This window comes from Benincasa hispida, chromosome 12, assembly GCF_009727055.1.
Source record: "Benincasa hispida cultivar B227 chromosome 12, ASM972705v1, whole genome shotgun sequence".
NCBI classification, from domain to species: Eukaryota; Viridiplantae; Streptophyta; class Magnoliopsida; order Cucurbitales; family Cucurbitaceae; genus Benincasa; species Benincasa hispida.
In genome coordinates, this window is record NC_052360.1 from 15,747,898 (window position 1) to 15,764,383 (window position 16,486).

At 32.4% G+C, this 16,486-nt stretch overlaps 1 protein-coding gene across 1 annotated transcript; it reads left to right on the plus strand.

The window, feature by feature from the left end:
- The first annotated feature begins 13,033 nt into the window (after positions 1–13,033).
- LOC120092895 (auxin-induced protein 22D-like) lies at positions 13,034–15,161 on the plus strand. The gene is made up of 4 exons (XM_039051138.1): positions 13,034–13,388; positions 13,499–13,728; positions 14,541–14,640; positions 14,725–15,161. The coding sequence occupies exons 1-4, from the start codon at positions 13,156–13,158 to the stop codon at positions 14,795–14,797; spliced, it is 636 nt and encodes a 211-aa protein (XP_038907066.1). The 5' UTR covers positions 13,034–13,155; the 3' UTR covers positions 14,798–15,161.
- The last annotated feature ends 1,325 nt before the right edge of the window (positions 15,162–16,486 follow it).

A 16,486-nucleotide genomic window follows, 5' to 3' on the forward strand; every position in this document is an offset into this window, starting at 1 on the left:
TTTACATGCCACTTGGTGTACTTTGGACAATCCTTTCTTGAAGTGACCTTCTTTTTGCAGAAAAAAACAAGGATTTTCAGTAGCTGTTTCTTGTTTATTCTGCTGAGATGTCACTCTGCAGCATCCACAATTCTCTTTCTTCTTTATCACGAGAGGCCTATTGCCAAATGGAGCATTTTGTTCTTTCTCTCTTAATTCTATCTTCTTCTGGCACACATTGCTGAGATAAGCTCATTTAATACTCCATTTATCCTTCTGAATATTATAACTTTTATTTCTATAAACTGAGTGAATTGTGTAGGGAAGAGAGATAAGTACCAGATGCACGAGTACAATTTTCATTTATCTCGATATTAAATGCCTTTTTAAATTTACTTGCAGAGATTGGAACATTTCTATATGTACTCCTTTTATGTTTTCATTTGTCCTGTATACCTTATAGAAGTTAAAGAAGTTCAAAAGACTACTGCTTCCCTTCTTCATTTTTAAGCAAAATTTTTCTCAATCTTGAGCAAGGAACTTATTGGCATTTTCACTTTCCATGATACGAGCCTAAAAAGACTCCAGAAATGGAGTGCCTAATGATTCATCAGACATATGGCGATTTTGACCGTCTCACTTTCATATTAGTTGTCATTTTGGTTGTTCCTAGTAGAAGTAGGTATCGGCTCTTTAATACAAGGTTCCAATCCATACCACCCCAAAAGTTATTTCTAGGCTTTCTTTCCAAGTCTTGAAGTTCGATCCATTCAACTTTAGGGATTGAACTGTAAGATTTGCCAGATATTTGAGTAAGGACCAACTGAAACAATAAACAACAAAACCATATGCTTACAATTACAAACATAAACAAATAATTTACATATGTTGCGTGGCCCCCTTTAATAAAATAACTAGCCCACAACATTTGATGTCAGCCTTTAGGCAAAAAAAAACCCAACTGTTAAATTGTACATCTAACGATAGAATCAAAGTACCTGACAATTAACTCTAGTAAAAAAAAAAAAAAAATAGCTCTTTCCTTTGGACTGACTACTTTTCACATGAGCAATCACTTATAATTTGCCACATACCTCATTACCACATGCATACCCACAATTTGACCCAAATAATTATCTCCTTGGGGCCAATAATTATCCGCATAAATTCATGAATATGGACATCTTATATTTCATAATTAAAACGATCTAGATAATAGAGGCTACTTTGGTAACATATTATTTTGACCAATTCAATCTAAAATATAAGATACAATAATATAATAATATTATTGTACAAAAAACATAAAGGAGGAAGAACACCAAATAGTCTTTTACAAAATTCACTTAATAATTGCATACACACAATACAATTAAAGTAACATAAACATGTGAATATCACAAAAACAATCAAATTGTAGATTTTAATTCACAAACTTATCAATCAAGAACTAAGAACCATTTTCAAGAATTTCACCAAGTTATTAATCAATAAAACTTAGAAACGCGGGCAAAAAGTTCAATCAGCAATTAATCCAAATAGTTGACAAATTCAATATTATCAAACTATTAAAAAAATAAATTCACTAAATTAAATTATTTTTTTTAACTGAAAAGTTATGTTAATACTTAATTGATGAATATGAGTTTCAAAAAAAAGAAAAAAACAACGACAACATTAACTTTTCCATTATTAATCAAATTTAAAATCGAACTCATAAAGTCATCCATTAAAAATTAAAGAAAAAAAACTGATAATTAAAACCAAGAACCGCTGGTAAGACTTTAATCGGTAATTGACCGATACCTTCACCCAACGACAATTCTAGTCAGTCATTAACTAAAAGTCTTGATGGGTAAAACTTGCACCAACTAAAGACCTAACTCCTTGGATTGGTCTTTAACTTTTTTCCAGTGGATTTCATCACATTGGTGGACTTTTGTCAAGAATGTTGAACCGAACATCCTTAATTTTGACAATAATAGAACTAAGGTTTTTTTTCTTATAAAAAAAAAAAAATTTAGGAAACCACGTTCAATCAAAATAATCAACCAAAAAATCAACAGAAAAAAAAATTAACTTTAATCCACCACTAGCACATCATTCATAATCGGTGATGGGTATGCCAAATACCACATACAAGAATACGGGTTGCAAGAACACATATTGCCAAAGAAAAAAAATGACCGCCAAGATTTCCATCCTACCGTCGATGAGTTTACAACGCTGCTATAGTAAGCCGACCATTTTTTTAAAAAAAAACTTTAAATTCTTTACCGAAACCAAAATTTAATCAATAATGCCAATGGAAAATGCATAAACTAACAATCCAACATGAAATTCATGCTCTAATACCACTTGTTAGCATAAATTCTTTATATCTATATTGAATAGATAAACCCTAGGATCATTCATGTCAAATTGTCAAGAATATCATACCGGATTCCATTGCAAAATTGATGATAGCTTCAAGATGATGATGGATGACTATGGTCTTCCTCAACCAAAACTCCGAATGCCCTTAGTGGGATCTCTCTCTAGATGGGATTCAAGAAAGACTGAGTGCTTATTATTTTGGTATATTGGAGACCATAGCCCTAAGGTCTCTTTATATACTAGTTCAATTAGGGTTCCCATTAAACCCTAATTAACTAGGAATGGGCTTTTACCCATTAAGTCCATACTCAATTAGGAATCTAGGACCTTAATTAATTAGATCACATAATAGGGCCCAATCTAATAAAATAACCCAATGTGATATAAATTATTAATCCACATACATAGCCTATACTTTAATTAAACATATTATTATTTAAATATGTCTAACATCCTAAACAATTAATTAAATTAATATAACATTTTTATTAAATTAATTAATTAAAAAACTAATAACTACAACAAAAGGGCTACCGAATCAGACTCAAAAGCTCAAATAAACTAAGAATTGCTCGAACTAAGTGAACCAGACCGCCCAAGTTTCACGAACTGCACGTTTTTTTTCTCGAAACGTTATAATGTTGTGACATAGCGTTGCAATGCTACGGAAAAAAATTCGACTGCCTCTTCGTAGCGTTGCAATGCTAGGGTACAATATGGAAAAAAAAATTTGTCCACCTCTTCATAGCGTTGCAACGCTAGGGTACAACGTTGCAACACTGTTGTACAGTCGCGAATTGCTCCGATTTGAGCATTGTTTTCTCTAGAACGTCGACAGAAAACTCACGAACGACTCAAGATAATAAATTAAAAACTTGATTGCTTAATTAATGCCCAAAAATAAAGGGCCCTTACAAACCAAGTTTATAAATTAAAGTAGTAAAAACTGCATACTCCAATCCAAAAACATCCATAATTGCAAACCATCATTCATTCATCAACATGAACAACAACAACAGAATATTAATGCAAAATCCCACCACAAACTGAATTTTAATTTTGAAAAAATAAAAATTGGGAATCAAAAACCACCACTCTGATACCAATTGAAGGACTGTGAGGTCCATAACGGAAGCAGTGATCGGTCCCAAGTCTCAAATCTCACGAAATTAAAAATATAGAGATCTCAAATTATGTAATTACATAAAATATTTTATAGCATGCATCAAAATGATGAATTAAGGTTTAGAATTATACTGACCCTTGAAGAATCAATTCTTCATAATAATCCTCCTCGAACAGCCATGAAATCTCCTCTTGATTACGAACAAGTACAGTAACCCAAAATGGCCACCACCAAAAGGTAATCCTCCGTATTCTCTGTAGGGGCTGAGAATTAACAAGAGGTGTGGGCTTTGCTAATTTTTGGGAGAGGAAGAGGATTTGAGAGGCGTTTTTGAAAATTTTTACACACATACTTCATGTGTTCTTTTCTGTGAAGAAGATGAAGAAGATACATTATTAACAAAAACACCCCACTAACACAATTGATCTGAGAGTATTAAGGGAGGGGAAGTTGTAACTAAAGGATCTCATACCGAGAGCTCCATGAGCGTGTTCGGATCACTCCGATCTCACAGTGAACGAAATAGAACAATATACACACAACACATACAGTTATGCAATCAAAACTTAATTAACGACATGCTATGAACAAAAAAAAAAAAAACACCACCACTAATGAGCCCCGGGTATTCTCGGAGTGAAAATCCAAAGGGTGGGCTTTGGTGAATTTGGTAGAGGACGGAGGAAAAACGAGTCGTGTAGGCGATAAGCAAGTGGGAAAGAAAACAACACTATTATATAGCAGAAGTGCTTATCGCATAGAGGAGCTACACGATCGTGTAGGATTTGCTGAACGATTGTTTAGGAAAAGGTGTACGATTGTTTAGTTAAATTGCAAGGTGGACGATCGTTTAGGCGGAGAAGCGACTATCGTATAGGCTCTAGGACAATTATTTTAGAAAACACCAACGTGCTTTCACGAAATCTTTTGGGCAGAATCATGGAATATCAATTGTACGATCCAAAATGAAAACTTTTTTCATTTTTTAACTCATCGGTTACTATAACCGATGCTACCCACTAACCAACGTTCGAACGTGGAAAAAGAATTAATTATCATACAATTAATCAATTAATTAATTAATAAATATAATAATATTATATTTATATTCTATAGTTTGATATCATATATCTACTATAGTATTTTCTCCTCTACTTGACATATTTATATCTAATTTCCTCCATAATAATGTATCTCATACATTTGTCAATTATATCATATATAATTAACCAGTCAAATTATATCATATATAATCAAACTTTCTCTTGTCAATTTGAAAATTTCAAATTAACCCAAATACCGGTTCTCGACTTTATCCAAGCTACCCAGGGAATCTAATGGACCTGTGGCTCGAAGCTCCAACGGTATGTGAATAGTTGACTAAACTCTTTAGCCACGAGATCCACCAGTCGGCGATCTGGCCACTTTCACCCATGCAAATCAAATGACCATCTTCATAGGCAGGAATTCACAACTCACTCAAGATTTAGGTCATGTCACCCATGGTCATCTTGGTGAAATGTAAGTCTTTATTATTAACGATGTTATATAATGAGACTATTCATTTTGTGGTTCGGTCTTATACAAACTCTTTTGTATAGAACACCCCCGCTCACATGTCTCTACACGAATGATCAGGATCAAATCATTTGTAGAACTTTACAACAATTGTAATATCTGCAAAGCAAGCCGTATTCATAGTGTCGTCGGGATGAGGTACCCATCCTTGTCCATCTACTACAGACTATTTAGGTTATCATTTAAACATGATCCATCTGTATGTCTCTATATACATGTTTAAGCTACAGAAGGTAACATTGGATGTTAGTTTATTAGTTTTGTGGGTTAATGCTACTAAATGTCAAATGAAATACCTCAGATTTTATTAAATAAATAAATCATTTGTACATTACAATTACAAACTACAGGACCCACAAGATTTAGGGCATCAACCCCAACACCCTTATTTCTCATACCTCAACACTGCTTATCTACCATGCGTTCACTTAGGCAACCTTAATTACCCGCATACTATCCACCTTAGGCCTTTACTAATCTTTATATAGTTCTCAATGCATACCTTCTGTTAGACTTAGTCAATTTTTACCCTTAGATTCCTAAGTCTACAGATGTTCATGTGTTCCTCACTTTCACGTTTCCGATTCCTATGTAATCGTTAGCGTTCCTACCTTGCCTAATAGCGCAACTTCTAGCACTTGGGAAAATTTCTACTTCCCTTTCAACCTAGCATCACGCCTACCCTTGACTGCCTTAGCTTCCTAAATTTTGCCTAAGTGTTGGCTATCCTTTACTACTCGAGAGCATCCGCTTCAAGACTTAGAAAATTCTTCCTCATCTCTACCTCACACGCATACTCATTATAATTTCCATAATATTTCAACTATTACAAACATAGTAACCACATGCTTATAAGAATTTAAACATATAATAGGTATAATTAAGGAGACTTAAACATGATTAACTAGTAAATAGGTTTAAGGATTTACAAAAATCTCTGAGTACGACCTTGGACTCACTAGGACTCTAGTAAAACTTGCAATTGAGTTTAATTAGATAAAACAATGCATTTATAAGTTTAAGAAGGCATAGCACAGGAATATTTTCAACGCATCAATAGAAACGCATTAGTTCCAAAGATAAAAATCCTCGAAAAAGAAAAATAATTCAACATAAAAAAGACTTCGTTAAGGATGTAAATACCCATGAAAAAAATAATTGACATGACTAGTGAGGAAGATGAAATACATAAAGATAATAATGAAATTTCAATAAACTATTTCATGACAGGAAAAAGATAAAACTGAACTAATGTAGTTATTGAGAACATTCTTGCGTATAATGTTAATCTTGATATTGATAGATAAAACTAACATGCAGTGGAAGAAATCCGAATCAATCTAATTACATTTGAGTTTAAAACCATGCATTGAAATAAAATTTCAGAGAAAGGGTTTCAAGAACTACAACCTTTGATGATTCTCTTCAATTTTCAGCTTCCCTCTACAAATTAAATCTTCAAATCAATAGAGAACTACCACAGAGACCTTCTCTATATTCTCTAACTTGAATTGAGAGGTGGAATCTCTAAATTTGAGCTGGATTTGAATGAAAGTGAAGAGGGTTTGAAGGGTTTTGGCACACCCCCTCCCAGATTACTCTCTTAACCTGGAAGAAGATGTGACGGCAACAGTTAGCCCTAGCCAGCACTTACTGCCTACTCTTAACCTAACTTCCAAATTATGCACCTGATAAATAGTTCAATAACATCTACATAATTTCTCAAGCTAGATTAAAGACAGGAGTTCACATAACTTCATTCATACATTCATTAACTCCACATACAATATTCAACATATTTACAGACAACATGACTACAGGTGGGCCCAAAACTATATAGACAAGTCCCTGACACTCCTCACAACATGTACATATATACAATTTTTAACCTAAGTTTCTTCAGCATCCTAAATGATCATTCAGCTTTTCATACACGATCGTGTAGCTCTTCTATACAATAAGCACTTCCGCTATATGATAGCACTGTTTTATCTCCCATTTGCTTATCGTCTACAAAATATTATTTCCTTTCCTCAGGTATTTCAGTGCTTCAAGCATGTTGCAAACTTGTTAGTTGTGACAGCAAGCTTTTGGGGGTGGTTCTCCAAGGTGCTTAAATACCTAATAGTGGTACCAGAGCCGGGATCTTTATGTGGCAAGCAGTAGTAGGATCAATCTCGAGGAATCTGACCGCTACCTAGAGAAAAAAACATTTGAAAATCGTGAGCTAATTGCCCAGTGAGTGACTATTAGAAAACATAACGTGCCATGCTTCTCATTTATATAAGACATGTAAACATACCGAAATCATTTCAAGCAACTTTCTTTAAAAACGTAAACATAGTCATAACATCAAGCTTTTGAGAAGAAAATTCATTAAACATCGTTAAACATCATTAAACCTTAGTTGAGAACGAGCATACACCGCTCTAGCTACCAACATTTGTATCAGGCCAAAAGAGCTATACTTCGGCCTCAGGTTACTGGAATATGGACTAGAAGACCCATACTTCGGCCTCTCATTCAGAACTTCCTACGTGCACGTGGAGTTACTAAGTACCGTTAACACCTTAGATACTTTCTGGATACCTTCCATACCTTCAGTATCCAACTTACTAAAAACATATCGTGCTTTAAACCATATACATTCAGATTCTTTCAGAACATAACTTTTAGCATAGCATTTTGTAGAAACTTAGTTATAGTCTTTAAAATGCATGCTTCAACATAAAATACATAATTTGAAATAAAACTGACATATCACCTTAGCATGCGATAAAACAAGTACGTACTTGAGGAAAATGCTATGCAATCTCATAAAACTTAGTCGCTTGAAAACATATAAGCTTATCATCAAACATCATTAAAATCGCATGGTCTTTTATTCTTAAAATATTGAAAACATTGAGATTATTTAGTCACTCATGGGTCCTTCAAGTTTTCTTCCTTAAGGCTTGATAGTCTTCTCCAATGGGCGTTGAACCTACACATATAAGCATACTACATAGTGTTCACATTAGTCTTCCTTTTAGGCCTACTAAATAAACCAAGCTCACATGCCTCTACACTTTGGTGCTCCTTCGCACCAGCGACCGGCCTTTACGCCTGTCCTTGGCTACCGCCTCTTCTCCCCTCGCGTGCACAACCTTCTCTCGCGTGATTCTCACTCAGCCTATATGCCCACAACCTCCTTCAAATCGAGCTGCTAGCTTACTCATACCAAGCAGGTGCCTGCTTGACTATCAAATTCTAGATTCGACTTCAAAATTTCATAACTAATTTTTCAAAACTCATCTCAAGAAACTTCCTTCTACAAAGTCGTTTATAATTGTATTAACAATATTACGTTAAAATTTCAGCTCAAAATTCCTTGTTATATGATCTGGAGCTTCAAACTTTCATCATTGGTCCCAATTCAAGCAACTGCATGCTTGTTCAACAATTTTCCAGTTTAGAATTCAAAGATATATAACTCGAATTTCAAGCCTCATCTTAAGAAATTTCCTTCCACAAAGTTGTTATAATTGAGTTAAAAGCATTACCTCAAATTTTCAGCTCAAAACTCTTCGTGATTTATCCTGAAGCTTCAATGATTTAGATTCACCCGAGAAACGGATCCTTCGCCCTTAATTTTGCTCCTCCGACTTTATTCCAACGAGTTTTTCCTTCACCAACCTGGCAACAAAAAGTAGACACACAGCCATCGAAACAACACAAATAGCCCGAGTAGTTTGTTCAAACCAATTAAATGAAGTTGGCCTTCCTGCTTACCACCGCCCAAAATCCTACATGAAAACTCCTTGTGCCACCTTGCCCACTAATGTGATGAAGGGCTAGGATTTAACCAATTTTCCTTTCCTAACTCTGCTCATAGTGTTAATTCAACACTACACCTCAAAAAATTGCATGGCCTTATCCATATGCTCAATATGCACTCCAAGGTCAAACATGACCCTCCAATATTCGGCCAGCTACCTCATGTTTGGCTTGCTACCCAATTGAAAACTACCACCCACACCTTTCCTCATCTCCAAGCCCATTGCGTGAGCTACATCCTTAGCCAAAATTGGCCACACTTTTACATATAACCACCCGAGAGCTTTATTCTTCCTCACCTTGCTTCCATCTTCCATAATTCCTAAGACATGATTCCATCATAGCTCTTAGAAGAAATCTCATTACTTACTCTTACTTAAAGTAATTAGAGTTCGGGTTTTACAAGTTTCTGGTACAGCAAAAAATTCAGCACAAAATTTGATTACATGGGCTGATAATTGAAGTCAATACTTCAATTTATAGTTAAAACCATGCGTTAAGGATTAATGCAACTGATGTCATTTCAATTTCTTGAAATTGAAGTGGCATGAGGTGTTATTTGAGTGGGTTGGATTTTCCCACTTTCAATATATTTAATCGAATTAATCAATTTTAATTACAAAATTAATTTTCAAAAATCAATTCTAAATTTTAATTTTATACTTTTGAATTTTTAATAAATTAAAAAATTAATTAATCAAATCACCAATTTTGAACAATTTCAAAATTTGAATAAAATTGGATCATTAATTAAACTAATTTAATTAATTAAATTCAATATAAAATATATAATATTATATTTCACCTTTTCAAATATTTAAATCATTATTTAAATATTTTTAACTCTCCAATTTCATTTAATTTCGACAAAAATTAAATATTTCAATTGTACCAAATACAATTAATAGAAACCCTAATTGAATTTGAACACTTCAGATTCAAAATCCTAATTTTGAATCTCAACATTTCAAATTCACTAATGAAAGATAATTTTACGAGCTAGTAGAGGGACCTTATGGACCTACAGATCACGAGTTCCAATGATTTGAGATTAATTGATTAAACACTTTAGACTGAATTAATCGATATTCGTTAACTATCGAGACACACTATTGTAGCTCAATAATTGCACTCTCCTCACTGTAGATATATTTCTATCCATTTTAACCATAATTAGCAAGTTGATCCTTCACAAGTCGTTTGTATTTACAGCTAGGTCAAAATTACCATTTTATCCCTATAAAATACATTTTGCTCCTTAAGCTCCCATTGATCCTCTATTGAACAATTGGTTTATAGTCCAACTTATAAACCATAACCCTCTTAATTATGAGAGGGTAAGGCCTCATTGTTTAAGACTAGGAATCAACGCTCAAGATAACAACCTATCTGCTAATCCTAAGTCAGGTAGGAGTGAATTTCATCTTGTAGAACTATGCCCCCCAGCTATCTATTCGGTCTTATCCAACTATCTAAGTCAAGAACCAAGATTGAGACTAAATTGTCTTGGTCATCCTATGAAATAGAAACCTAACTAGTCCGGTCTTATGCAAACTTATTGTATAAAATACTCTACTCGCATGTCCCTTACACAAATACGTTGCATTTGTATCATTGCATTTCCATATTTTTCATTTCCTATAATTTTCTTTATTTAATTTAATTATTTAGATATTTTATTTTATTTTAAATATATTTTATTGTCTTCATATCCATATTTTGTTGTGCTTCTCAATCTTACAACAAAAAGACCAGAGAATATATGACAAGAAAATAAAAGGGTTATTAAACCGAACACAAATAATTACAAAAAAAGGGAGCCAAATAGATGTACGTGGGTGGAAGACAACCAAGAGAAATTCAATTGATTTGCCAAAGGAAGGTGGAAAGAACATTTGAAAAAGGCCAAAGAATTTCCTTCTGGCATGCTTGCCCAATCAGCAACGTACACGTGGGAACCACTCCAATCACGTGGGATGTCTATGATAGTTAGATCCAATGGTGTAAAATTCATCCTTATAAAACAAAACTTTTAATCCAATCCCAGCCCTTGAGGACGGCTGGATTTGTCCCTCTTTTGTCACCCGTATGTGGCACACCCTCATTTCGTGGCTGTTGCGGCTGTGGCCTACAACTTCACCTCTAAGCGTTCATTCTCATTCCTTCTCCTTCTATCCCACGCGCATCCTCAATCCTGCTTCATAGTTGATTTCTTATTTTTTTTTTTTAATATATTAGCATTTTTACTATAAATTTTAAAAATATATTCACATACTTATATCTATTTACATAAAAATTATTATTACTATTATTTAACCAAATTTTATAAAAATTAATTTTGAGAGACTAAATTTAAGATTTAATGAAAGTATGAGACCAAAATTTGACAATTAAAAATACAATGACTAGAATTAAATAAACTTTAAAGTATAGGGACCAAAACTGTAATTTAACATATTTTGTGCATCTTTGTTGCACTTGTTTTTTATTTATTATTTCTTTTTACAATTTTCTCCAACTATCTCGAAGAAAAAAATTCAAAAATAAAAAGAAGAGGAAAGAAGAGCTTGTTACACATTAAATTGTGGTTAAATAATCTAGTCAACTGTAGTTGCAAAAAGTAGGTACAATCTAAGATGCATCCATATATTTTTCTTTAGCATATGTGATTTTACTTTTCTGGGGTGACTTGTAAGATTTTGAGGAAGATATTATTAAGGTGATTTTGATTTGATTTTAAAATGAAAATGGATGATAAGCCTCTAAATTCATTTAAAAGTTTTGGATTTAAATAAATACCATTATTAGTATTAGGTTATAAGATTGTTCTTTAAAAGAACTATAATATCACTTACAAAATGGCATGACTTTATGATACTGTGGTTAGTATTTTATTAAGTTGATGAGTTTTGATATATTTATTTGAGGGTTGATAGTAATATATATATATATATATTTGACAATGTGTGACATAGGATAATATTCAAAACTCAAGCTTAATAATACAAGCTATATGTTCACATTGACAATCAATTAATTTCTTTTAGTTTAATAGTAAGTCATAAGTGAATATGTTCAATTTAATTTGTCGATATTGAATTAAAGAAAAATATACTTTAGTTCGTAAAATTTGAGTTTGATAACATTTTATCTCTTTAAATTTCAAATGTGACATTTTTAACTTCTAAAATTTGAGATTGGAAGGAAAGTTTTGCCAAATTTAGAATTTGGGACCAGCCTTATCTATCAAATTAAGTTCTCTTCCTCACTTAAAACTTTATATTATTTTGAAAAAAAAAATAAATTTATACTCTCAAGTTTTAAGAGTTATACCAACCTCAAATTAATATTAGTATTAATTAAAATTCTAAAATTTCAATAAATTAATTAATTTAAACTCTTATTTCAGTTATTATTTTAGAATCTTAACTCTAGAAATATTAATTTTTAAGAAAAAAAAAATCAATTCTTTCCCTTATAAGGTTTAGAATTTAAGTTGAACGTAATGAGATCCAATGAGATCAGATCTCTCCAATGAAGTGAAGTGATAGGAAGAGAATACAGCTAACGAAAGACGGGTCTTCAAATTTTGGATTTACTTTCTATTTGGTCTCTAAATTTAGTCCTTATTTTGAATTTAATTTTAATTTAGTTAATATGTTTCGAAGTGTTCCGATTTTATTCTCGATATTTGAGTTTATTTCAATTTGGTCTATATGTTTCAAAATTTACACTTGTGTTTAGTATTAATGTCCATTAATTAAGTTAAAAGAATTATCATAAACTAAGTTTCACTATTTTTTATCACTACTAAAATTAATTTTAAAAATTCTCTCCATAATTATTTAAAATTAAGTAATGGACATTAACGTGAGTCTGAAATGAGTATTTGATAAAATAGATTTGAGGTTAAAATAGTAAATCTAGAAATTTATTAATTAAATTAAAAATTAAATATATAATATTTTAAAATCTATAAAACTAAAATCAAATTCATATAGACTAAAAGTATATAATATTTTAAAATTTAAGGTCGAAATTAATTTTTTTTTTTCAATGTGATAGCTGCTCACGAGTACGGAATGGAGCGCGTGGGAAAGAAAACACGCGTCGTAATAAATGCTGGGGAACGGAAAAAGCTTCATGCATACACAAACACACAAACGCATTGTGTACAACACTCTTACAAATAAGCCAACATTCCAATCCAAATCCCTTTCATCTTCATTTTCCAACGGATTTCACACAAACTGAAATCCAATTTCACATTCATTCAAGCTATGAAACGCCATTTCTCGAGTTTCCAAAACCTTCACGATCTCAATTTCGAAGCAACCGAGCTGCGATTAGGATTACCACGAAGAAGTAGTCCAGACCAAGAACAAGATACACAATCTGAAATATCAGCAAAGCAGAGCAAGAGCGCATCCAGATCCGGAAGAAGCGATTCTTCCATTTCGACTTCCACTACTAATCCTTCTTCAGATGCCGATCATTGCCATGAACTCACCAAGTAAGTCCATAATCTCTCGATTCGATCAATTTCAATTTCAATAGCGGAATGGCCTTTCCCAGGGTTTATGTTTGTGTATTCTGTTGTGGTGGTGGATAAATCATTTGCAGGGCGCAAGTGGTAGGATGGCCACCGGTGAGATCTTACAGGAAGAATGTGATAATTGAAACAGAGAAGAAGAAGAAGGAGTTTGTGAATATGGAGTTAGGAAAAATCAGTGGAATGTATGTGAAAGTGAGCTTGGATGGAGCTCCTTACCTAAGGAAGGTTGATCTCAAGCTTTATCAGAGCTATCAACAGCTTTTGGATGCCTTGGAAGACATGTTCAACTTCAAACTTGGTTAGTTTAGTTATTATACACTAAATATATTATATTTATTATTATTCTTTGAATGAGAGAAAGAAGTGAGGAATCCTCTTTTCGAACATTTTTTTAGCATAATATAAAGGATAGAAGATTCTAACCGCAAACCTCTTGATCGCAGTTATCCATTCGACACTTGATTACCGAAAATATTTAGAAAGTGTCAACAACGTGTGTATAGTGCAACTAATAAAAGTATAAATAAAAATTAGAAAGTAGATTAAACATATACTTTAGATCAAAAGGTTAGAGGTTAAAAATGATATGAGTATAGCTACATTTGCATAACGTATACATCCTTGATCAAGAGGTTAAAAAGTTCGAAACCACCAACTTTCAATTGTGTGATGAGACATTTTAAGACGCGTTTGATTATTGTACTCATTTTATAACTTAAAAAATGTAAAATTATATAAAAATTGGTTTTAGAATTAAATATCCAAAAGTTTTATGTTATATATATAGGATGCTTATTATGCATTTTATAGATCAATAATGATAAATAATGCTATTGTTTACGTTGTGAAAAAGAAAAAAAAATTATGAGACTAAAAAAAATCATTTTGTTGTTTTGAATCGTGATTTCAAACGCTTTTATTTCATAAAAATAAGAAACGTGAATGTTAACAAATGACTCCATCCAAAATAATAGTCGTAGTTAAAAAGTAACAACTATTGAATATCAATAAAGAGGAAAAACTAAATAGCATTAACAAATAATGAATGTATCTAAATTGGTGTATATGATGTTTATCTTTATTAACATAAAATTTTATTGGATTTTGTAGGGAGATATTCAGAGAGAGAAGGATATCATGGGTGTGATTATGTTCCAACTTATGAAGATAAAGATGGTGATTGGATGATGGTTGGAGATGTTCCATGGGAGTGAGTCTCTCTCTAATTTTCTCTCTCTTAATCACCTCTCTCTCTAAAAAGGCTAATATTTTTTTTTCCTCTCTCTTGATACAGTATGTTTATTTCTTGCTGCAAGAGAATCAGAATGATGAAAGGATCAGATGCCAGAGGGATGGGTTGTTTATAATTTTGTTTTTTTAACAAAAAAAAAGAAAAAAAATTGGGGTATTTGTTCCAGTTCAAATTTATTGGAAAAATACCTAGTTTCATTTTAGACTAACTTATCTTTATACAACCCATCCAATTATCCAACCATAGCTTGCCACGTTATGAGCACTTTTTTTTAACTGTGTGATTGAAGCAGACTAAATAAAGACGTGTGTAATACTAAGTATTGGTCAATTTATTACTCATTATTTAAAGATGTTGTATTTTGGATTCACATGTTTAAAGGTAGATGGAGATACAACCTACTCAAAATCCAATTGTACAAAAATGATGGGATATTCATAGATAATTATATATATGTATATCATTAATTTTTTTTTTTAGGATACTCGACCCCACTGTATTAGTCTCAATTACCTATGTCACACCTCACTCAGATTATTCTCCTAATCTAGAAAGAGATATGAAGATATCTTATAACAACTACTATCCAACATACTCCTAAAAATTTGTCCTTAGCACCTGCTAAATTGGATTAGCAGTTATAATTCTCTAGAACACAACATACAAACTCAGCAACAATTCAAAGCATACAAATTACTACTAATCAGAATATTAGCTTTAGCATACTTAACAGTTTCAGAAAGAAAAAAAAACTTATTTACAATATTTGTTCAATACAAACTCTACTCTGTTTCCCATGATATGAACATAAAGATTGGATTATCAAAACACGATGAGCCACCTAAGTTTCACATTTTCTGAAGGGCTGAGAAGTGACTGACTGGCAGAACTACTAGGCCTCAAAATGTCGATCGCTACCTGAAAAGGAAAACATTAAAAAGAGTGAGCTAGAAAGCCCAGTGAGTGACTTCCTTTTTTTTTTTCTTTTTAAAAAAAACATGCTTTCATAACTCATAGTATAAACAGCTTTAAAATAAAACATTCTCATTACATACCAGGGTTAAGAAATAATATTTAAGAAATAAAGAAAACATTACATAAAAACCTTGGTTTAAGACTCATCAACATATCTTGTAGAATGCTTCTACTCCCTTGCCTGAACATGCAGGAGAGCCCTTTTGCTTGATCTCATCAACGTCGATAACATAATTCTTATGTGCACGTAGAACTGACTAGGATCCTGCTTACCTTATCATACCTTTAGTAGCAAAGGATCATCATATAACTAGATACTTCACCATACCTCTGGTACCAAAGCTTAGGAGTAGGTTTTCATATTACACATGTTAACATCATTTAATATCATGCTTCCAAACTTATAAGAATCAATAGATAACTCATAAATGCTAAGTCATGTCATAAAATCTCAAGTAAAATGCATGGGGATTTCTTAAAACACTGTCTTTAGAAACATCAGTCATACGTTTAAATCAATGTACATTACTAAAAGCATGCATTGAACATTGAGATAAAAGCAATATGCTTTGAGTAAAACACTTAGAAAATATTATGAAAACTAGTCATTCCTTGTGTTAAACTACTTATCCAAGGGGTCTGTAGGCTTCCCCTATTTGTGTCTGCCCTGAAATAAGGAAAGATCCCCTGGTCAGTATAATTAGCTCCCTTTTGAGCTTAACTAAAAAACTTAACTTCTTCACATACTAATAATTGATCGTATCACAACTAGGTTTAACGCATCATAACCCATCTTCACTGCATTAGCTATCCTTGGTCATCTTACTTT

What these genes read in the sequence shown, in the direction of transcription:
- LOC120092895 (XM_039051138.1), top strand. Translation starts at nt 13,156, where the DNA reads ATGAAACGCCATTTCTCGAGTTTCCAAAACCTTCACGATCTCAATTTC. An exon ending in CATTGCCATGAACTCACCAA is followed by an intron (nt 13,389 to 13,498) that starts GTAAGTCCATAA and finishes AATCATTTGCAG; the next exon opens with GGCGCAAGTGGTAGGATGGC. An exon ending in CATGTTCAACTTCAAACTTG is followed by an intron (nt 13,729 to 14,540) that starts GTTAGTTTAGTT and finishes TGGATTTTGTAG; the next exon opens with GGAGATATTCAGAGAGAGAA.